Genomic DNA, 24,318 nt, shown 5'->3' with positions numbered 1-24,318 from the left:
TGCTAACAGTTACACTTTCATTTTAAGATCAGTTTGGGCAACTTATCAATAAATCAGAAAACCTGCTGCTCTAAGTCAAATTCTTAAAATAGACTCACATAATTCAGACATTACCTGTGCCTGGACCCATTCCATTCCCAACCGAAGAGACCGTGCTCAGAGCCCCATCCAAGATGGCTGCAGCTCTCCCTTTCTGGGGAGACTCCGTTTAAGGTAGGAGGCTGCCTTCTTCCTACCATGGTTTTCACCCTCCCTGAAGTGGCATTGCAAGTCAAAGCTGAACCCTGCCCAACCCCAGATGTGCGAGGGCAGGCTGGCTTCCTCTTCCCCCAGGGCAGGCTCCTCCAAGCTTCTGGGCATGTAAGATCACCCACCGCACGGAGCCTCAGCAGAGGCAGGCCACAGCAGGCGGATGGCAGCAGAGCAGCGGCTTTTGTTAAGTCCTGAACATTATTTCAGCACTGCTCTTTAGATTTAAGCTCCCGCAGTTCTTTCCATAATAGCTGAGAGAAATAAAAAACACTGCCTCCACACCCCTTCCTCCCTCACTCACAGGCACACACACACCCACCTCCTCCTCCCCCTCATGGTGGCATTCTGTCTGCCAGTCCTTCAAGCCTGGCCCACCATGTGTGAGTGATTATGCATCCCCTCTCCTATGTCTGCTGTCAAGGTTCAGCTGGGATTTGGACAGCAGGGCAGCCAGGTCCCACAGTGAGCTTACTGGACTTATTGTCTATCGTTGGGTGAGGTGACAGGTGTGCATGGGGGCAGTTTACAGACAATCAATCCCTGTTTGTACCAGCTCATTGCACATAGTGCAGATTCCTAAGCTGCCCGATGATAAAAGGTTTATGAAATGCAACCCTAGCTGCCCTCTCCAAAGGAGTTAAAGACCTCATCTGTTTCCCCTTCCTTATTTAAAAAAAAAATTTTATGCCCCTTCCTTGTTTCTTATCTGCAAACAGAAAAATCATGTCTGTAGTAAAGTTCTTCTAACTTCAAGGCGTGTGGGTGGTGAAAGATTACCATTCTGTCTAGAATTTAAGGTCCCTTTCCGGACATTAATTTCGTCTTAAGACATTCATCCTCCTCTGCAAAAAAAGTGAACCCATGAACTGGGAAGCAAATAGTGCATAACATAAATCTGGCTAATGCAAAAGGCAAAGTGAGTCCTCCAGACACCTGATGAGAAGTACTTGAGCCTTCTAACTCAGAGGAAGGAGCTCTGATTGCTGAAGAGGGAACTGCGATTTCAAAGTGTCCCCCCTTCCAATCATAGCTCCCCCCAGTCATAGCTTCCCCCAGTCAGAGGTTCTTTAGTCATTGCCTCACTTCTACTGGCAGAAATCTCTAACCATAGTCACAAGCCACCCCAAAGCAGAAGGACCAAGCTATGCGTTCTTTGGAGAACGCATGGTTGCAACAATGGAGATTCTCAGTCCTAAGCCTGATAGATCCTGAGACTAGAATGGAAAATGGAAAGGAATTTTGTTGACTGCATTGATGAGACCTGTTCCATTAGGCAAGAGATGTACTTGGTTGAATGAAACCCTTCTGTGTGTAGCCTAGGATCAGCTTTTCGATTTGTAATTATAGCAATGAGCAGCTGACTGATCCAACAGGCCTGTATTGGTGATGCTGTGTTAAACCCAATAACGAAGGAGGAAAAAAAGATGCCTTCTCTAGAAGGAGGTTAATGGTGTGCTTTTGTGAAACCTGAAGGCCACTGGGAAATTTTACTTCATGTGGCAAATTCAAGCATTGAAAGAGCTATAGCTCTCAAGATAGTTTAGCATTTAGCTGTGTTCAGAGCCCAAATTAGACTTCTGGTTCGACAATCCCTGAGGATATATTTTGCCTCAATGAATGCACAAAGCATAATGCTGAGACTGCTCTGTCCAGGAGTCTTAGTTCCCAAGCACAGATAGCTTCCACCAATGCCACATGGTAGACCACATCCATCTCAATTTGTTAAAACAGTAAAATTAATGAAAATTAGTTGATGGTTAGGATGTCTGGCTATGGTTAGGATGGGGGTATAATTGCTATCCTGTTTCAGATGTGGAGTTGAAATGACTCAACCTAATCCCACAGCCCCTACGGGACAGAACTGGGATTTGGACCCCAAGCAAAGCAGCCCTAAGTCTGTGCTCTCAATCAACAAGTCATGTCAGTGATGCCCAGGTCCAGACATGGTTACCTTACCTGTGTGCAGAAAGTAACTGCCAAGAATCATATTGTGCTAAGATTTATGTAAGAAAAATATTTTCAGGCTTTTATTGCTATACAGAAGGGTAGGATGGGGAATCTCAGACAAGTCACTAGAACCTCAAATCTACTTGGTATATTTCTAACTCTAGTTCTTAATTCATGGTATTCTCGTCCAGCAATATCCTTCCCTCTGCCTCAGATCTAGGATCAGAGTCCCTCTCAAGGTATTCATGACTCCCAGCATCTCCAAAGAACTTGACAAAACTGTCATAGAAAACGACCAGCTATCATGTGCGGTCTGATGAAATTCATTCTATGTACCAACCATTTGAAACTCAGTTAAGATTGAAAGCAGTATATGAGTCTTCCTGTAGTTTTGTATCAACATATGTATTGTTTTGTAATGTTTATCAATAATCTCATATGCTATTGAAAACAGCTAAAAGATTATATGCTAGGATGCTTGATATCTATTTGAGTCCCTCACGGGGTTTAGCACAGGATATTATTTTTGAAGTTGATCTAAGATGAAAATGCTTAGGTTTAAATCCTGATTCCACTCCTTAACTGTTGTGTGGCTGTGGACAATCTTTTTCTGAGCCTCAATGCCCTCATGTATAAAATGGGGAGGATAATATCACCACTTCACAGGTTATGAGGATTTAATGAGAAAAAATGCATACAGAACACTGAGTATCATGCCTAGCACATTGCAAATAAATATCAATGAATATCAACTCTGATGATTAATTTCTTATTATTTGTACACACATGGGAGCTTAATAAACATTGGTAACTGTATAGATTTATTATAGTTCAGAGTGAGGACATTTACAAATGTTAGTGTCTGCCTCTCCAGATTGGGACTAAAGACTTACCAGTGGTCCATGATCTTTGTCATCGTTCTGGAGAGAAATGAAACGGTGGTGAAAGGAAGCCACCTTCCTTTTGCACAGCACTGTTATCACCTTCCGTCACAGTTGTTCCAAAGCATTTAATTACACATGTCACTATGCTGAGCACCGCACAAAACGTCTCATCTACAGATAAAATTCTTGTCCATTGGGAGCTCACAGTATCAAGGACATTTTGATAGACATGTGAATTAGAACTTAATGGCAAGAAGAAGAAAAAAAATACCAGTTAACATAAAAAGTCTTTAAAATGGGAAGGAGGATAAGAAATTATTCCAGTTCTATAATTTTACAGACAAGAAGTCAAGGTTCACAGAGGTGAAATGATCTGCCTGAGGCCCCTTGGTTGTGCAGCGCTGTGAGTAGGATCTTGAGGTCCCCAGATCTTGAGGTCCCAGGGCCCCTTCCTCCCATGGTCACAAGATCCCAGGGCCCCTTCCTCTCATGGTCACAAGATCCCACATTCCAGGGAGGGTTGTTCCTGTTCATACTCAACACAGGGTCAACTTGCTTGAGGCAAGGAGTTTGAAACCAGCCTGAGCAACATAGTGAGACTTCATCTCCACAGAAAATTAGACAAACAAACAAACAAAACAATTAGCTGGTGGGTAAGGCAGGAGGGTTACCTGAGCCCAGGAGTTCAAAGTTGCCGTGAGCTGTGATTGCACCACCGCACTCCAGCCTTGGTGACAGAGCAAAAATCTGTAAAAACAAAAAAAGAAAGACAGAAAAAGAAAAAAAAATAAAACAAGGTAAATTGTGTGTCTTAGACATGTACAAAATGGCAGTGATGTTTTCATTTCACCTCTGTACACTAAAATACAAACAGACAATGAGTACTTTTCTTCTATGCAGTTTGAAAATACATTAACATTTTTATGGGGGTTACAAGGAAGTATAATAATTGGCAGTGGAGTTCTAGAAGAATATTTTTAAAATGTGTGTCAAGGCATAGTGGGGGTATGAATGTGTCAGAATTGGCTAAGGAAGGTTCTGTGAGAAGCTACATTTTCTTTTTCTTCTTTTTTTTCTTTTTCTTGAGACAGGGTCTGGCTCTGTCGCCCAGGCTGGATTATAGTGGTGCAATCTCTGCCCACAGCAATCTCCGCCTCCTAGGCTCAAGCGATTCTCCTGCCTCAGCCACCTAAGTGGCTGGAACCACAGGTGCGCACCACCATATGCAGATATTTTTGGATGTTTTTAGTAGAGATAGGGTTTCACCATGTTGTCCAGGCTGCCGTCGAATTCCTGAGCTCAGGCTACAGGCCTTCCTTGGCCGTCTGAAGTTCTGGATACACAGGCGTGAGCCTCTGTGCCCAGCCAGGAGCTACATTTTCCAGATGTTTTGTTCACATCCTCTAAATTGCCTCTCATAAGGGGAAGCCAAAAATTAGAATAAACTTCCAGGCCCTAGAATTAGATCTCTTAAGAAATCATGTATATCCATTAGGTTATTTCTGTTTGGTTTTTATTCTTTCCTGTCACCAAGGAGATTAATGTCTTCAACGCTCTGAGGAACTTCACAAAGTTTACACTCAGAAAGCCCCTCTACATGTCTAACCTGAATCTTTCTTGCTGCAGTTTGAATCACAGATGCTTATATTATTGCTTTAGTGGATGTGGATTGGCTAAGTCAATAAACTCCTACTTTGTTTTCTTTTGAAGAAGGTTCTCCATCTTCAGACTGCAGAACTTCTTCTCAAATACTAGGTACTTGGTACCTTTTCATGGTGTCATATACACATGGATGACTTTAGGAAATTGATTTTTAAAAAGTGAATGAAAAAGAGGAGTAACATAGATGTTCTGAAACAGGAGTGACAGGAGGAGAAAATAGAAAGTTATTTACTATTTTCAAAGCAACTAAGTAGAAAGGTTGATGAAAGAGAAAAAAAAAAAAGCTGTCACTGAATGATATTTCCATCGGAGGGGAAAATAGGTACCAACAAATGAAATCTGACTCATCTTTACAAGTTTCACTGAGCATGAAAATGTCCCTTTAAAATTTCCCATAAGCCATGGCTGGCTATGGGATTTTTCCAGTGCAAAGGGAATCTGAGTTCAGGAGGCCAGGGAATGCCAGGGGGAAAGGGATTTTCTGATATTCAGAAGACTCAGAGACTGTCAGTTTAAAAAATGAAAGTAATATAGAAGGGGCAAAGTGGCATTTATCATTCTCTCTCTCCAGGCTCCTGTCTCTTTAATCAGCTAGCCTGATTTGCCCAGTAAATGATTCCTGAGAGAGAGCGTGTGTGTGCGTGTGTGTGTGTGTGTGTGCCCGCGCGCGTGTGTTGTAGCTCTGTCAATCCTTGGATTAGAACCAATGATTGCAGCTTGTAGGAGGGCTGTCCAGGGCCAGATTGTACAATGTGTCTCAGTGCCAGAGTATGAGTGGAGATAATTACGGAGAAGTCATACTCTCTCACACCCTCGGTTTTCTTGTTGTGTCCTTCAGCAAAACAGTGGATTTAAATCTCCTTGCACAAGCTTGAGAGCAACACAGTCTATCAGGAAAGAAAGAAAAAAACCGAACCTGACAAAAAAGAAGAAAAAGAAGAAGAAAAAAAATCATGAAAACCATCCAGCCAAAAATGCACAATTCTATCTCTTGGGCAGTCTTCACGGGGCTGGCTGCTCTGTGTCTCTTCCAAGGTAAGAGCTTTTGCTATTGATTTGCCTACGGTAGACCCAGGAATTGTACAGTGTGCTTTATAAGATTCGCAGACTCCCCGAGTCGACTGTGCTGCGCTGTTTGCAGGTGGAGGAGAGAGCGTTTAGACAGCATGGCTGGGACTTCATTCTCCCGACTAGGCTGTGAGAATATTGATTTGATTCTGGCTGCTACCGGAATGGGGGAATGTATGTGCATAAGTAAAACGTGTTTGGTGCTCCTGTTAGGTCTGTGGTTGTGTGCTAGGCTCCCTGGCTTCATGCACATTCTTGCACACATATACAACGGAGCACACATGTAAGCAGGGGGAAATGACAGATTCGGAGGGCAACAGGGTTGCCAAGGTGTTGCTTATGCGACTGGGAAGAAATTACAAGAGGAAACTTTAAATATCCACCAGCGAACTTGCAAAGCTTTTAAAAGGAGCAAAGGGGAAAATGCAGGCTAGAAAGAATCAGGTTCAGGTGCTTCTTGTGAGGTTCTGGTCAGCGATCCGGCTTCAAGGGATGAGTCAATTTGCAGCAGTGGGGGACAACTGTCTTAGTTTTGAATGTGTTCGGGGGTGTGTTTGTGGCTGGGGTGGGGGGTGTGGATAACAATCAGATAAAAGGAAGGGGAGTCGGGGCTCTGAAATTCTAAAAAGCTTTTCGAAGTTGAAGGGAGAGAGGCAATAAGAGTCGAATGCTAATTTTCTGTTTATTTATCGGCTGAGCCCGGAGCCCTGGGGGCTGCAGTTGGTGCATGCTTTGATGTTCCCAGTGCTGTGTTCTGTGCATTTGGAATTGGCCTCCACCTTGAGTCCATTTACTGCACCGTGCCCCCACCCCCGACACCCCATCCCAGCTCTCACCTCCGTTCGTTCCAGCAACAGAATTATCCATTAATCAGCTTGCTCCCACCTGCCCTGTCCTTTGGGGTACCTAGTTTGCCTCTTTCGTATTAAACATAGCTAAACTCGTAAGGATCGAGGCAAGCTGAGAAACTTTCCCAGGGTGACCCAGCAGGGCTCTGGGAGGAGGAGCCCTCTCTTGGGAGGTGAGGCTCAGTCCTATGCAGTTGTATTCCCAGAGGAAAGTTCCCTCTGACCCAGTGAAAAACGCTGGGGAGTCCCACCCCCTCACCCTCTTCTCCCCCTGCAATATGGAGTTCTCCTGATCTGGACTGAGTCCTGAGCTGTAGTCCTGCTGACTCTTCTCCGAGGTTAGGACCTAGGGATTGCTGCTGTCCTCTTTACATAGGTTGCAGTGGCTGCAGTGTGGATCCACGTAAGGTGGGCGGAGAGACTAGGCTGGAAAGACCAAATGTGTACACCCTTGACTGGGGCTCCACGAAGAAGGCAAGGAGGGGGACAGAAAGGATCTGTGTCGCATGATAAGGAAGTCTAAGGTGGTGAATATTGCAGGGATGTCCATGATGTCGCCTGCTGCACCCAACGCCAGGAGGCATGGGCCTCAGGATCTCCCTCGTCTCCCCTAGGGGCTTTGGTGGGTGTATGAGTGAAGGGAGTCAACTTGGAGGCATCCTTGACTGACTCCTCTTATATAATATGGAGCAGTATCAGCGTGTGTGTGCGTGCATGTGTGTGCGCCCCTGCTTGTTCTGGGTGCACAAGAATGAAGTGGGGAGGCTGAGTTCAGGATCGGGCACTTTCGGGAAAGCGGTTTCTATGGGGGCTGATGGCAAAAATGAACACTAAGCAGGAAGGGGTAGGGTGAGGGGTCAGAGGTAGGGAGAGGGAAGGTCCCAAGCCCTCAGTAATTTCTATCCGTCCTGAGATCCATGTCTCTTCTGTCTGTAACATCGAACTGGAGACAATGACCAAACTTCCACCATCAACAGCCCTGCTGGCTGCATGCCAGGAGCCCCAGGGCCATAGTGAATTTACATATAAATTAGCATACGTGATTTTTTTTTTTTCCATCAGAATAAATGCAGGGAAGCATAATATTTGCTCATACTTTGAATCGTCTCTGAATAGATGAGTAGCAAAGTGGTGGTGCAAATTTATCTAAGGTGCCATCTGATTTTGTGGTCTTGTTCCTACCTTGGGGTAGGGGTGGTGGCGACAGGACTATCTTAGACTTTATCACATTCTACCAAATCCTGAATTTCTCAAAAAGAATGATGGCCTTATTTGTACTACCCTCACCCAATCAGCCCTGAATAGGCTTCAGTGTGTCGTAAGAGAACAAGGCTGCCCAATTTTAAGACAGAACAACCCCCAAAGACCCCCGTATTGCATGCCAGTCAGATGTGGCCAAGGTGGCGTCTGTTTTCTCTTTCGGGGGAAGGACGCTGACGTCTGCCAGCTATCTCTTATCAAACTTGCAGAATTCCTGAGGCAGCCCAGGTCTTGCCTGCAATAATCCCCCCCTATTGCATGGACCCAGTGGGACTAGTTAGAATGCAGTACACATTCCAAGGCGATTTTTTCTTCTCCTCTGTTTTTGTTTTAAGCTGGTTCTTCCTAGAGCTGCTACTTCCTGTGCCTCCTGCCTCTTGAAAAGGTGCCTGGTGCTAGTGGCAGGTTAGGAACCCCTCGCTGACCCGCTCCTCCCCCCAACCCAACCAGCAACCATGATCCAGCTTAGGTAGGGAGGGGGGTTTCTGAGGGAATCAGCACGATTAGTGACGCGGACAGGAGGGGGCGATTAGCTCCCTGGCGCTCTGGCCCTAAGATACACCAGGGTTGATTAAGCAGAGGCATCTCTTTCCTGGACGCAGACGCTACGGAGCTGGATCAGACGCTGTCCTTTGCAGCACACCCACCGCCCACCTTCTGCCACTGAGAGCCTCTGAAAGGAATGGCTGGTTGTGCTGCAACTTCCTCTTTCTAGAAAACCGACCATTTCTCCTTCGAAGGATTATTGTTTCTTTTAACACCTTCCGATTTGCTTGGGTAGGTTCCTCTCTTGCCTTTCTCATTTCCTCACCTCTCCTCACATCCCGCATCCACTTAGCAGCTAGCTTGAGACACAGACAGGGCAGAGGAGGAGGAAAAGGTGCCTTGGCAAAGTTCATACTCCCCTTCGCGCAGCACCCAGGAGGTGGGCAGTGGGCGCCGTTCAGCTAGGCAGGCCGTCCAGGTTCCTGCCATGCACAGTACACATGTGGTGCCAGCAGCAGTTTGAACTGGGCAATGCTTCTGATATTCATGGGTGGCAGACGAGACCATGACAATATTTACTGGCAAAGTGGAAACATTAGCCTGGATGTTTGGCCCCTGGGCCTGATATAGGCATTGTAGGCTCTTGGAAGCCTGGCAGCAAGGGGAGGGGTCGGGGAGCCTCACTGAGTGGAACCTGCCTGCCAGGCTTGGGGCTGCCAACTTGGGGCAAGTTCCCGGCAAGGCGTGCACAGTGGCACAAAGGTAGCTCACCTCCACCCTTTGTATTAGGAGGCCACCCCAACGGGGACGGCCCTCTGAGCATTCGCTCAAGCGTGCCTGGAGACTGTCTGCCGTGGCCAGCAGGTCTCACAGCATGAAGACCATTCTTGAAACTGCAGCTTTAGTTACCAGGCACAGAGCCTGGTCCTGGTCCTGATTCTTCCCTTTTTTGGTTCCCTTAAAGCCTAATATAAGCCCCGAAAACCCGTCTTATCAGCTGCAATGTACAGTCCCTGACTTCTGTTCTTTCTCAGTAACCTCCTTCTGTAGTGCTGGTTTTAATTCAGGGGTCCCGAATAGTGTTTCAGGCGCCCTTCCTGGTTCCCTGCTTGAGGTGACAGCGTCTAGACTGCCTCCTGGTAGTTTCCCGGGTTCTGTCCTGTGCCTGCGTGCTGTCTGCCATGCTGGTACTGGCTCCTTTTCTTGACAGGACAAACAACCTGGTGTTGATTTTAGCCAAAACTTGCCCCTTGGGATGAAGTGAGCTCTCTCAATAGCCCAAGAAATGGCAGAATTTCTGAATCAGTATGGGGCACGTGATTCTGACGTGTGTAAGAGACACGTGCTGGAGAGATTTGCAATGCTCTTGCCATTCAATCATGGTAGATGCACACTTTGGGTAAGATGAACAGGTCTATGATTTGGCTTTTTTCCAAGTATTTTGAATTCAAGCTCATGGTCTGCTTCTGCCCACAAACTAGAATGCTAAAGATTAAAAAACAAACAAACAAACAAGCACCCACATTGCTCTCCTGCTGTAGCAGAGGTCCTACAAATGCTTCAAACCCCCAATATGTATGGTCGCCAGGTTTCAAGCCACTTCTAGTGGTCTGAACATAGCTCCTTGGGGAACACGTACTTCTAAGCTCAAACTGCTCTGTTTTCGGTAGAGGAAAATCTTTCCCTCTGTGGGCCCATCTCCCCACCTGCCCGCCAGGCCGGGGAGCGACTCCCTTGGGTGTTGTAAGGACTCATTAATGCTTGTAACACTCCAAACATGTGGTGCTAAGTGGAACTCCATGCTGAGATTAGATTCATGCAGTTTACTTCCTTTCTGCTCTCTTGTCTTGTTACGTGTTTACTTTATGTCTGTAGTCATTTGAAATTCAATAAAACCAATTAAACATAAAAACAGAAAGCATGCAGGAATAAAGGAGTCCATGGCATACAGGTTGGAAGGGTCGAAGGGTACCATCCTAGTGTTCCTGGAAGCATCTCCTCCCCTCTGTGGGAGGTAGCTTCATCTTATCAGAGAGTGCACTGGGGAAGGGCAGAGGGGCTTTCGAAGGCACTTGCAGGGAGCATGCCTCCCACCCCTTTGCAAAAGGAGGCTTCAGTGTGGGACTGCAGTGTGAATGGTGGAGAGGGGGAGCACTAGGGAGGATGGAGCTAGAGGTAGGAGTTTCAGAAAAATAGCTCTAATCTGGATTGGCAAAGGGTGGGAAAAAAGAGCTCTATCCTCTGCTTTGACTGTGATTTTGGTCAGTAACCTCTGAGAGCTTTATTTTTTCTTTCATGTATGTATGCATGTATGCATGTACATATGTATATCTTTATTTATGCAACCTTATGGATTAAGCCTGCTCTTGCTACCACTGCTTACACTGAAAAGATACAGGAGTGCATCCGTTTTCCTTCCCATTCTCTCTCCCTCCTTCCCTCCTTCTCTCCTTCTGCCCACTCCCCCTACTTCTCTGTTCTCCACCTTTTCTTTTTCTCTTTCCCTTTTTCTTTCTCCCTTTCGTTTTTCCTTCTCCTCTATGGGAAAAGTAATTGATCAGTTGACAGATCTAGGTCAAGCTGGCAGGGGTTGCTCTGCTTCATGCAGGCTTGCCTAGGAGAAGGAGGGGAGAGCCTGTCTTCACAGTTCACAAGGAGCCCAGCTGATGTGATGGAAGCGGGGAGGGAGGCCAGTGGACCATGGGCGAGTTCAGCCCCCATCAAAAGGTTCTCTGGGATCCTATTAATTACAGAGTCTTCCATTATTTGGTATCTCTCACACTCTAATTTTCCATATCAAATTTATCTTTGCCTATTTCCTGCTTTTTTTCTCAGCTTTTATAAGCTGCCTGTTTCGGTTTTTCTTTTTCTTCTTTCTACTTGCCCCTCCTTTCTCTTCTCCTTTTCTACTGCTTCTAAAATCATGACAGGAGATCACAGAATCTCCCCTACTTAAGTCATATTAGAGAAATGGCCTTTTGTTTATTTGCAAGCGGAGACACAGAAACCCTGCCAGAAGAGCTCTGAAAGTCATTTGCAAACTGCAAAACAAACCAACAAAGATTCACATTTTCATTGCGGAGAAGAGAGTATTTCAAGAGAGACTGTCAAGCTAAGAAATCAAATATTGGAAAACACATTCTTCAGCTCTGTTACTAAGGACATCTTAGGTTACTAAATTTGATTCTTTTTTTTAGCTTCTGTGAGAGTATTGCCCTTTGCGATAATAAAAGACTGATCAAAAGACTGCTGGTTTTGGCTTTACTTACTCATTCAAATTCACTCTCTAGCGGTGCTTCCTTTGCTCATCTTGGAAGTGTCACCAAACTCTCACCCTAACACAAAATCCATCTGGTTGTTTATTTGTCCACTGGTTCAATCACATCCAAGTGCTTATTGAGTGCCTACTATGTTCGGTGCCTTGTTTTAGGTGCCAGAGATACAACAGTGATGAAAAAGCAACTAATGGATAAGACCAAAGACCTAGTTGCATCTCTCAGATTTGGTTTGGCTTGGCATCCTTTGTCGTAAATGGAAAGCAACAACAGCAGTGCCAGAAGCAATGGTGGAGACTCCATGACACAACTTCTGGCCTCCTGTGCAAATGATGACAGATGGCAGGAAAGTAACTAGCCCTCAATCCTTGTTTTGAGACGGGTTTGGGGAGAGGAGGTGCACACCCTGACTCTGGGTTCTCATAACACAGAGATGCTGCCTTTGCTACTCCACACAACCTCTTGTAGAAAAGGAGCTCATGGATGTCTTTGGTATATATAGGATGGGGAAGGCTGCTGTGAGTTCACTGCCTTTGTGGTCATTGTCTTGTGTGTTTGAGTTACTGACTGACGCTGAACATCACTGTCACCTCTCTGGCCTCTCCACCTCCTTTATGCCCTGACTTCTGCACAGAACTGGAGGGCCAAGAAGATAAAGGGAGAACACCAGACAAGGCCAGGGAAGAATTTGCCTCAGACAGCTTTCTGGATGAGGCAAATACTATTCATCTGACCTCTGGGAGGGATTCAGATTTCAGGGTAGAGCTAAGATCACCTGCTCTATGAGAACGCCTTTAATTTGCTACCCACTCATCACATCTTAATTTAGAGTTCCTGGAATAATACAAATGCATCACTAACAAAAGGAATGTCTTTGTTTTCTTCTGGTGGGATACAATGGTTTGGACGTCACATTGTATAGTTGTTCTCCTACACACCCGTCTTCTTTTAATCCACGGATCGTGTTTGCAGAACTATGTGTGCAGAAGTAGCAAAGGTGCTCTGGTGCTCAGGCCGTGTACTCTAGCTGCACCCTGAATGCTTTAGGGGGGCTGCTGCTATCTGCATCTCCATCATGGTGGCAGTGATCATTCCTAGGTTTTCTTATAAACAAGAACAGGTAATTACCTTTCTCATAAACCCATGATTCTTCCGAGTCCAGTGGTCTAGAACAATTATACATCTCCCAGCTTGATCTCAGAAGTCAGAATGACCCTCAGCGGGTAGGTGCAATCTGCATTTATCTGCAATACTCTGTCCAAGCCAGTGGTTTGCAAACTTGCCATACCATAGAATCACCTGGGGAACTTTATAAAAATACCAATGTCTGGACCCTATCACAGACCAATTAAATCAGAATCCCTTTGGATGGGGCCGTACACTGGTATTTTTAAGAGCTCTCCAAGAAGGCCTGATTTGCAGTCAGTTGAAAAGTGTACCTCTAAAGCCATCTGAACATGTTCAAAGACCTTGGGTAAGACACATCCCCTATATGGGCTTCAGTTTTCTCACTTTAAAATAAAACACTTGGACTGAAAGATTTTCAAGTCTCATTCCAAGTTCAACATTTGGCAATACTGCAAATAGTCTTTTTGAGTATAGTTATTGATAGGTAGTGGTGCTAAAAGAAAATACTCAGCACCAGCCTCTGCCTGCAGGAAGCTAAGAATATAAACAGCATCACAGACGAATGAACAGAGTCAGAACATGTAAGTGGTGTGTGTGCGTGCAAACTCTACATGCTGTCTCATACATATGATGCTGTGTGTTCATATATGGATGCATTTATTTACCTATAAAGTATACTTAAAATGGAAGGAAAGGATTAACTTGTCATGGGTAGGGGGAATAGAACTGAAAATGACTCTCAATTGATCAATTCCTAAGCCTGCCTTCAAGAGAAATTCAGGAGGCATTTGATTGAGGGTCAAAAAGGAATGTGTTTGAGCTGGATTGGAGAGTGCTAAGCAATGAGGAGCCTTAGAAGAAGCTCCATCCTCAGGTGTGAGAATTACATATTTCTCTTCCACCTAGCCTCCCTGCCCCTCCCCAGGAATCAGTTATCCAGCTGCATTGCTTCCACTGCTCCCTCCTTCTCATGGTCAATAAAGACTCATGCTCAGAACCTCAATGACAATTTTGCAGCTTCGTGTGTTAGGTAGAAGTGATGCTGGCTCCACTCATATGGCCGGGTCAGCTTCTGTGGTGTGCAGGAGTGAAAACTTGTTTGTTTTCTGATGGAGTCAGCAGATCTAAGAGGCACATTAGAACAGGGCTACTGGCAGATTTGTGCCAAGTTTAGTCTCTGGACAACCCACACACCCACCTGGCTCCCCAGAGTGTTCATACTGCTCTGCCAGACAACCCTTGAAGCACAACCAGCTCAGGCTCAGAGGGACTTTCAAGATACTTCATTTCAGTTCCTCTCTTTGGGCTCTGACCCCTCAATAATGCAGCTGCAGTGGTCCTCCAGCCTCTATCGCCAACGATAGGAACTTGCATCTCTACAGAAGTCCATTGCATCTGACTGTCAGATTTCAGAGAGATAGGAGGATGGGAAGAAGAGGCAGGGGAAGAGGTAGGAGAAGGAGATTCTGCCTTCTTATAGAATCCAGCCGAAGGTCCTGTATCTGGAGAGTGATTATAACATAGCGGCCCCAGGGCCAGATTGCCTTGAGCCAAACCTGGCTCTGCCTCTTTCTAGTTTGAGATCTGTGGCAATTGAATCGATCTCTGTGCAACTCAGCTCCTCTTCAATAAGATAGAGATAATTATAGGACTTACCTTGTAAGGTTATTATAAAGATTAAATAAGTTAATGCAAATAAAGTGTTTGAATACTGCCTTGTACATAGTAAGCTCTCAATAAATATTACTTAATTCTACTACCCACAGGACTAGTCTAATTTTTCTACAACATGACTGTTTTCGAATATATGAAACTGTGATTTCTTCCCTTTTTCCCCTGATTCTCCTCTTTACAAGGTTAAATATTCCAAGGTTTGCCTCCTATTTTCTATAAAATCATCCATTAACAGAGTGCTGGTGGTTCTCTCCAGAGTTGTTCTGCTTCTTCTGCGTCCTTCTTCCAGTCTTCTCCCAGTGTGTCCTGGTAGCCCAGATTATTAGAGCACAGCATATTATAGCTTCTCCCGATTCCAAATCCAAGTAGAGTGAAGTCTCAGCTCTCTGGCAAGGCGTGTAAATCCTAAGGGTCTGTCCTCAGTTTGCCTCTCCCCTAAACCGAGGCACTCCCTGCTCCATGGCCTCTTTGGGGTTTCCTGTTGCTCCCTCTGTATAGCACACGTGCATGCTGTTCCTTCGGCTTATGCTCAGGCCCTACCCTGCCCCTCTCTACCTAGAAAATGCTTTTGATAATTTCAGACTAAATTCAAAGTTCGGTACTTTTTCCTTTGAGTCTTTTTTTTTTTTTTTTTTTGAGGTGGAGTCTCGTGCCCAGGCTTCAGATGCAATGGTGCCATCTCATCTTACCACAACCTCAGCCTCCCGGGTTCAAGCGATTCTCCTGCCTCAGCCTCCAGAGTAGTTGGGATTACAGGCATGTGCCACCATGCCCAGCTAATTGTTTTCTATTTTTAGTAGAGATGGGGTTTCTCCATGTTGGTCAGGCTGGTCTTGAACTCCCGACCTCAGGTGATCCACCTGCCTCAGCCTCTGAAAGTGCTGGGATTACAGGCGTGAGCCACCGCGCCCGGCCGAGTCTTCTTACTCCTTCTCTTATGCTTGCCTTGCTCTTTTTCTTACCTTTTCTGTTCATATCTACAACATGTTAGTGTAGGTGACCTATTTACATGTCTATCTCCCCTTACCAGGCTGTGGGCTCCAGAAGGGCCAGGACTGTCTTATTTATCTTTATATACCTAGTACACATAGCACAGCCCCTTGGATAAATGTGACACTCAGTGTTTATGGATGAAAGGAAGGGAGGAAGACCTGAGATGTCAGTAGGTATTTCAGCTGCCCTATAACTCTGCAGACTTAAGGTGAGCTATTGTTCATTCAACTCTTTCTTATCGTTTGCCCGAGTTGTTTCACTAGGTATGCAAGAGCCTGACCTCAGAACTTACCCTTTCTATTATAAAGCCATTTTCTTAGATTCAGCTCATCTCTTCTGTCTGACAGATCCTTTTTTTTAGATCCTAACTTATTTTCCCCATACATTAGTAATCCCTCCTGGCTGTAGTCAATAATAAACCGGATGTTATGGGTACCTATGTAGTAGTACTTGTGGAGCTCAGTATTTCAGGCTTAACTGACCCAAGAGTGGAAAAGTCATTCTAATGGTGAACTGCTCAGATCAGTAGGGGAAGGGGGAAGAACCTACGCTCTACATCTAGGTGAGGTGCTGGCATCAGAGGGAAGAATGGGGATAGGGAAGACTGAACCTAAGAAAAGAGGAAAATGACTGGATGAATTTATCCAGTTGGAGAAGGTGAAGTGGTCCAATGTTTTTTAGCCGTTTCTCCAAATCTAGTCTCCCTTTCTTCCACAAAGCTGTCCACTAGGGTACTTGACTCTCTTCCTGAACAGTCAAGAGGGAACTCAGCCCAGACATGGAATAGATTAATCAACAGCTTTTTTTCTCAATGCAATTGATGATATATGAACATTTATAGTTGGATAAACCATTTTGCTACTTCTGAGGACAAATAAGAATTAAGTAATCATTCTACATTTCCTCTTCCTTTTCCATGAAAACTTCCCGATAAAAGGATCTAAATGCCATATTGTCATCTTTTCCATTATTTTCTCATACTGCTAACTCCTTGTCCAAGGTCAAATAATTTAATAATTAAATTCAGAAGCTTTTTCATGGACTCCTAGAGTTGTCAGATACCATGGCCTTTCACTTGCCCTGTCTCCTCCCCAAGGCAGCAATACCGTCTGAACTGTGTTGATTAATTCCTGCTCAAGAATTCCAGAGATTTCTAGTGGCCAGACACTCACTACCTGGGTTGTGGCTCTCAGTTCTGGTTGCCTATCAGAATCACCTCTGGAGATTATTATGAAGCAGATGCCCAGGTCTGACTCTCAAAAATTCTCCTGGCACAGGTCGAAATAGGGCAAGTTCATCTCTATTTCAAAAGAACAACAGATGATTCTATTGGGAGGTACAGCTAAGCATAACTGATGTTAACACTCTTTTTCATAGCTGATAAACTATGTGAGAAAGCACTTTGCAATTCTGGCAGGCATTTTCGATGCCTCCTCAATATCAATTATATCCTTTCTCTTTCAAAATAATACTCTAAATTTTTTCATAGTAGGAACATGCCCATTTAAAATACTCAACTTCCAGATTCTGTTATAACAGGATATGGTCATATACTGCGGTTCAGGCCAATGGAATACAAGCATAACATGACTAGGTACGGTGTGGAGGGTTGTACATGGATGGCCTGTGCTTTTTGGACTTTATTATTTTCCCTTCTTGACTTGGAGACTGTGATCCCTCCTGGAGGTGCAGGGTCCCACTTACAAACAGGAGGAGAAAGGACACATACCAAGAATGACAGAGAAGGATGCTTGTAGGTCAAACCACATGGACTTGCTGTTTGGGCAAATAAAAAAAAAATTGAGTATGGGTAATTTCATAGGGGGAACTCAGGTTCAAGATGACCTAGCAGCTGCACCAGCTGTAGAATGCATAGCTCTAAAGTTATCATCACTTGTGGAAACAAATCTCCATTTAATTAGTTTTCTTTTCCTTGCAGCTGAATACAATTCTAATGAATCTACGTGGAGCAAAAATTTGCCTCTCCCTAAGTTTTGCCTTTAGAGCTATCAGGATAGAAGCAATAGTGTATGATCCACTTTCTAAGAGATGACTATCACAGACCCTACTTATCTTATCGTGGCATTCTTAGTTCTTTCTTGTGATCATTGCATGGCACAGTTTCTGGAGCACTAATCATCCTGATGATTATCTTTGAAACATGACCAGTTTGATAATGATCAACTGAAAAGGTGTTGCCAGAGCAGACTCTGCCAGCTGTAATCTGATTGGCAAAGTAGAAAGTGAACTGTTACTTAGCAGATTTTGGACTTTATAGTTACATAGGTTCATTTAATTATTGTGTTAGTTTCATTCTTTGTTTCAGACATGCCACATCATTGGCTCATTTTGAGGCTGTATTTGTTCCTCTCACAAAAAAACTGATTCCACAAGACCCTGCCTATCCTTGCTCACAGGTGATCTTCTCTAAATGATCTTTTTAAATGCTTAAAGCTTTACTGCCCCGTGTCCATTGTTTAAATCCATTGAAATTATTTTTGGATCCCGATGAAATGTCTTCATCAGCTTTGTGTTATCTCCAAATGATACAGACGTGGCATCTCCACATCATTGAATTTAATGATAAAAGAGCAACATAATCAATCCGAAAGCATGGCCAAGTGCTTGCTTACATTTATATTTCATCCATTTCAGAATTATTTGTTCAGACCCTACTAGGTATTAGGCATACACAACAACAAGGCAGGCATAGTTCCTGCACTCAGTTAAATAGACAAGTGACTATCATGTCGTAAGAGCTGGGATAAAAGCAGGTCAGTTTGCTATGGTAGCATTTGGGAGACTTTTCAGGACAGAAAAGTTCTCTGGAAGGAAGATATGTTAAAGCTGAGAGATAAAGGTGAATAGATTTAACCAGGTGAGAGGAGAGATGAGTTTTATAAGTGGAAGAAACTGTATATGCTAATGTCTCAGGACTGTGATATCAAATTTGGCTAGATTGAGTGTGTTTGTATGGGGTGATGGGAGGAGGAAGGTAGGTGGAAAGACAAGAGGTATACATAGAGAGGTAGGTAGAGGTCAGGGCTGGAACTGTTTTTATTGAAGATTTTATACTGAGGGAAAAGGGTGCATTGAAGGGTTGTATGCCTGGGAGTAACATGATCACACTTGCAGTTGTAGTGGTCAAACAACATGATTTGGGTTAGCTGAAAATGGTAATGTGTCATTCTAGTTGCAATATGGGAAATGAATTGAAGTTGGGCAAGACTAGAGGAAAGGAAGCCTTCTAAGGGATATTGCAACCAGTTAGGCACGAGGTCACCAGAGTGACAGCTGCAGAGAAGGAGAGACATGGGGGTATTCAAAAGTTGTGGAGGTAGAAGGGTTAAGACTTGGAGATGGACAGGGAAGAAGAGGATAAGTAATAAAGAAAGTGTAAGAGGACTTCTGTTTTCTAAGTGAATGGCTTAGAGGTGGGTTTTAGAGAGATAGCAAGGAATGCGATTTGGGTCATGATGGGTTTAACAGTAGCTTTCCAATATGAGGTTGGCTAGATGGATCTGAAACTCTGGAGAGGTATCTGGGCATGAACAAAGACAGTCTTCAACACAGATACAATTAATTATCCAGGGAGAGAGTAAGGAATACATAAAAAAGAATTGAGGGCAAGCACTAGTCCTTAAAGGCTGGGAGGAGAAGGGATCTGAGAAAGCAGATTGACAAAAGTGGACAAATACATAGGAGACAAATCTGAAAGCATGAGGCCATCAAGGCCAAATGATGCAAATTTGAGGAAGGCAGGAATGTCAGCAGTGTCACATGCTTCTAAAGAATCAAGGGAGATTATATTTAGTTGCAATAATCTCTCCCATGTCCTTGGGGATAACAGTTTTGTGGGGCAGAGCAATGGGGTGGGGAAGAAGAAGTGGAGTCAGAAAATGAGTGTAATTATTTCAAAAGGTAACAGAGAGAGAGAGAGAGATGGGCAGGGGCCAGGGAAGGAGAGGCAAGAAGGATGTGGGGATGGCTGGCCAGGTGAGGCCCTCAGGGAATACAAACAGGTGGGAGGAGTGGCGAATCCTGAGCATGGGTAGAGAAAGAAGTCTTGAAAAAGACTGCTTCCATTACTCTTTAAAGTGAGGAAGGAGAGAAGTGTTCGAGAATATGCATTATGATTAGATTCAGCTGCAAATGACAAAAATGATGCAATTAGAGTGGCTTAAGTAATGTAATCTGTATCCCTCTGGTTATGGAAATACTCTACTTTGTCTGTTCATGGCTAGTGAGGTGTTCCCTAAACTCAGACACCCAGGCCTTTCTGCCATCTGGACCTGTTGTACATGGCCTTGCCTCCATGGTCTGAGGTGGCAGCATCTGTGTGCCAGAGTGGAATGAGGGAGAGATGAAGAAGAGGCAGGAGGTACCTGGGCATTGTCCCCTGCAGATGCTCCTGGAGGCCATCACATGGCATCCTTGCTCACCTCTTCTTGGCCAGAACTCAGCCACATTGCCACACCTGAGTACAAGAGCATGTGGGAAACTCACAATCCCCTGTGGATGATCATATGCCCAGACAAAGTCAGGGGCCTATCACCATGGAAAGAGGGATGGACATTAAGAAACTATTAGTGTGTCATATGAAAGGAAGAAAAATTAGTATTCCCTTGATAAGGATGGAAGAGGCCCTCAAGTCCATAGGGTGCACATATGGTTAAGGCATGATGTTTCAATATCACCAGTCATTAGGGAACCACAGATGAAAACCACAATGAGGTACAACTTCACACCCATTAGGATATCGCTGATGAAATAAAAAAGGAAAATAAATATTGGTGAGGATGTGGAGAAATTGAAACCCTTATGCATTGCTGGTGGGAATGTAAAGTGATGCAACCACAGTGGAAAGAGTTTGGGGGTTTTTCAAAAAGCTAAACAGGCTGGGCTCAGTGGTTCATGCCTATAGTCCTAGCACTTTGGGAGGCTGAAGCTGGAGGATTGCTCAAGCCCAAGAGTTCATGACCAGCCTGAGCAATATAGAAAAACCCCATCTCTACAAAAGAAAAAAAATTTTTTAATTATCCAGGCGCAGAAGTGCACACCTATAGTCCCATCTACTCAGGAAACTGAAGTGAGAAGATTGCCTTGAACCCAAAAATTCAAGGCTGCAGTGAGCTGTGATTGCACCACTGCACTCCAGCCTGAGCAGCAGAGCAAGACTCAGTGTCTAAACAAAACAACATTAAACATACTAAATCAGTCAGTGAATTGGAAACAAAAATAAACTCAACATGGGATTATCATATGACTCAGCAATTCTACTCCTGGGTATATATCCAAGAGAATGGAAAGCAGGGCCTCAAAGAGGCATTTATACATCAATGTTCACAGCAGCATTATTCACAATAGTGAAGGTAGAAACAACCCAAGTGTCCATCATCAACAAATAGATCAACACAATGAGGTCTGTGCATAAATGGGTATTATTCAGTCTTAAAAGGGAAGGAAATTCTGACACATGCTGCAGCGTGGATGAACTTTGAAACCATTATGCTAAGTGAAATGAGCCAGACACCAAAGGACCGATAAGGTATGATTTCACTTACACAAAGTACGTAGGATAGGCAAATTCATGGAGAGGCTATCAGGGGCTTGCGGGAGGAGGGAAACAGGGAGGGATTTAATGGTCACAGAGTTTCTGTCTGGGATGATGAGAAAGTTCTGGAAATGAATGGCGGTGATAGTTATATAATATTGTAAACATACTCAATGCCACTTAATTGTACACTTAAAAAAAATGGTTAAAAGGGTGAATTTTATTTCATGCATATTTTACTAGAATAAACAAATGAAAATTAACAAAAGAGATAATCAGCTGTCTCTGGCATAGGAAGGAGGCAGGTAAATGTGTAAGCTTGGTGGCAGGAAGTTAAAGGAGCTTGCATTTGCTGGCTTTTGTTTTCCCTGAGTATAATGCAGGGAAAATGTGTGTGTTTGCACACACCTGTGTCTAGGTCCACATATTTGTGTCCATATACCTGCAGCCTGGTTAAAGGACCGAACTAGTTGCTTGTGTACTGGGAGAGACACTGACGAGTGAACAAGATAATCCTAGGCAGTATTAATCACTTTTCCCTCATGCCACTGTCTTTTCTCTGGACTTTAAATAAAAATATAGTCTACCCCAGTCTTCTTTCTTTATCTCTTTTTTTGATTCTGGTCCTACCATTTAGGGCCATCTTCCAAACATATCCAGAGCTCATCATTTACTCCTTTCATACATTGCCTTTTTAAGGAATTAAAAAGATATGTTTTTATCTTTACAAATTACAAAGCATATTCATATCAAATACATTTCTTAATCTCCACATCAATCAGAATATCCTTTCTCATCCCAGTCTATCATTAATGTTAGGAGCTGAGTTTTTTCCCCAAGCCCTTATTTTCCTCATCTTTCAAATAGGATATATGAATTTCCTTGGAAGGTAGTTTTCACATTTAACTGAATTAACTGTGTGAAAACTTTCGGCACTCAACTCATATTGCAAAATTAAAAGCCAATGTTTTTGAAGCTCGCTGACAGCACAGGTACTTGTTACTGGACCTCCCTATCAAAGTCGCCTGATTCCCTCTCTTGGCTCTCTCTCTCTCTCTCTCTCTCTCTCTCTCCCCCCCCCCCCCCCCCACTCTGTTCCCAGCACTCCGCTCTTCACTCTGCTCCATCGCCCTAGCAAACACTGAACGCTGGTGCCCTTCCACAGCTCTGTACATTTGCAGGAGCTGCTTTCTAACGGGAATGTTCTTCCTTGGCCCCAGCAAACACTGAACATTGGTGCCCTTCCACAGCTCTGTACATTTGCAGGAGCTGCTCTCTAATAGGAATGTTCTTCCTGCAGGATCAGGACAGTGGAACACGGTACATTCTCATCTTAGTGTTGAGTGATGATGGAGTAAATAAGACCAGGGAAAGAATTTAAGAGGCTGAAAAAGGAGAACAACAATAGCAGAAGAGGGTGACTTTATTTAACAACAAAGTATTATATATTTCAAAATAGCTAGAAGGCTTGAAATGTTTCTACCACATAGGACCAATGTTTGAGGGGATGGACACCCCTAGCACCTTGGTTTCTTGCATGCAGCAAAATATCACAGGCACCCCATACATATGTACTAATATTATGTATCAATAAAAACATTTGTAAAAAGAAAATAAATCTGAAACCCGCTCCCCTCTTAAAAAAAAATGGAGAACAAAAGTTTGTTAAGACTGACTCTAACCCATCATTTTTATACTTAGCCTTCCTGGGGACCCTGGTTTCTAATCTGCCCTGGGAAAAGAGAAAGGAATCTGTGACACCTAGCATCATTAGACCAGGACTCTCCAAGCGTGGTCTCCAAATCAGAAAGTATGGGGCCAGAACCCAGCAATCTGTGTGTCAAGAAGCCCTTCAGGATATTCATCCTAAAATTTGAGAACCATTGATTTAAAAGAGTGTGAAGACTGAAAGTCGGGAGCTCTTTCTGGAAGGGCCACTCCCAGGGCTGGACATGGGGAAGAGGAAGCAGCAGCATGGACCCTGCTTCTTGGGAGGGGCCTCAGTGTCTCTCAAATACTCTCACCTTAGAAAAAATCCACTAAACCACCGGGACAGAGGAGGCTTGGTGGTGTGTAAGCAGTATAAATATGTACATTCACTTATTTATGTAAGTACATATAGATTCTCTTTGGCTAGGGCTGCCAGATTTAGCAAATAAAAATCCAGGACACCAGATATATTTAAATTCCTGATCAACAAATGATTTTTATTATGCAGAGCACATACTAATACTAAAGGACATTTTTTTTGTTTGTTTTTTTTTCAATTCGAATTTAATCGGGCATCTTCTTCTCGTTTTTAGTAGGCATCCTACCTTTTGCCCATAAGTATTAGGTACATCAGGGAAATAGCCTGATCAGAATCAGTGTCTAAAGGTAGAAGTGGGTTTTAATGGCCTATTTATTTCCATTTTAATAGGAATGTGTATGAGTTAGCACAGAAGAAAAAGAATGCTGCTCTTTCTGGCTCATTGGATTATTTTAAGATCTGTATTTGGGGAAAGAGAAAGCAAGCAAGAGAATATAGGGAGAAAGATGGTGGTTGGCCTGGTGCAGTGGCTCCCACCTGTAATCCCAGCACTTTGGGAGATCGAGCCTGGTGAATCACTTGAGGTCAGGAGTTTGAGACCAGCCTGGCCAACATGGTGAAACCTCGTCTCTACTAAAACTACGAACATTAGCCGGGTGTGGTGGTGGCACGTGCCTGTAATCCCAGCTAATTGGGAGGCTGAGGCAGGAGAATTGCCAGAACCTGGCAGGCAGAGGTCGCAGTGAGACAAGGTCATGCCATTGCACTCCAGCCTGGGCGACAGGAGCGAGACTTCATCACAAAAAAAAGAAAGAGAGAGAGAAAGAGAGAAAGAAAAGAAAGAGAAGAAAGAGAGAAAGAAAGGAAGGAAGGAAAGGAAAGGAAGGAAGGAGGGAGGGAGGGAGGGAGGAAGGAAGGAAGGAAGGAAGGAAGGAAGGAAGGAAGGAAGGAAGGAAGGAAGAAAGATGGTGGTTGAAAGTGGCCCACATGCCAGCAAGTCCTCCCCGCTAGTCAAATAACTGAGCACCTATTATGGGCCAGGCCCTGATTTACATGACCCTGAGTGAGATAAGCAGCAACCCTCTAGGAGGTTGAGCTCCCTGCCTCGGGCCTGGCTCCTGGGCAGGTTTCCTGCAGCCACCCTTACCTGCCCCAGGTGACAGGATGCTACCCCAGAGGGTGGGACCTTGATGCTGTGGCTGGGCAGTGAATGACAAGCTTCCTAACGAGATGCAGCTGGGGGAGCGGCTTGCTGACA

General features: G+C 44.3%; 1 protein-coding gene and 1 pseudogene across 8 annotated transcripts in view; both read left to right on the top strand.

Annotated features, from left to right (window-relative positions):
* The window catches only part of NTM (neurotrimin), a 1,410,016-nt gene that overhangs the window by 434,949 nt on the left and 950,749 nt on the right, over positions 1-24,318 (top strand). For 2 of the 8 annotated variants that reach the window (XM_017949126.3, XM_017949125.3), the window contains one exon: positions 5,584-5,780. In XM_017949126.3, the coding sequence (XP_017804615.1) occupies positions 5,699-5,780 (82 nt within the window). In that variant the 5' untranslated portion in view covers positions 5,584-5,698. Of the gene's footprint in view, positions 1-5,086; positions 5,781-24,318 lie in introns of those variants that run through there. The other 6 variants (XM_031653874.1, XM_031653875.1, XM_021926914.2 and 3 more) reach the window with 6 other exon arrangements.
* LOC116269917 lies at positions 20,069-20,182 on the top strand (annotated as a pseudogene).

The sequence above is a fragment of the Papio anubis genome, chromosome 12 (assembly GCF_008728515.1).
Source record: "Papio anubis isolate 15944 chromosome 12, Panubis1.0, whole genome shotgun sequence".
Classification (NCBI taxonomy): Eukaryota; Metazoa; Chordata; class Mammalia; order Primates; family Cercopithecidae; genus Papio; species Papio anubis.
This window is presented reverse-complemented; position numbering and strand designations above follow the sequence as displayed.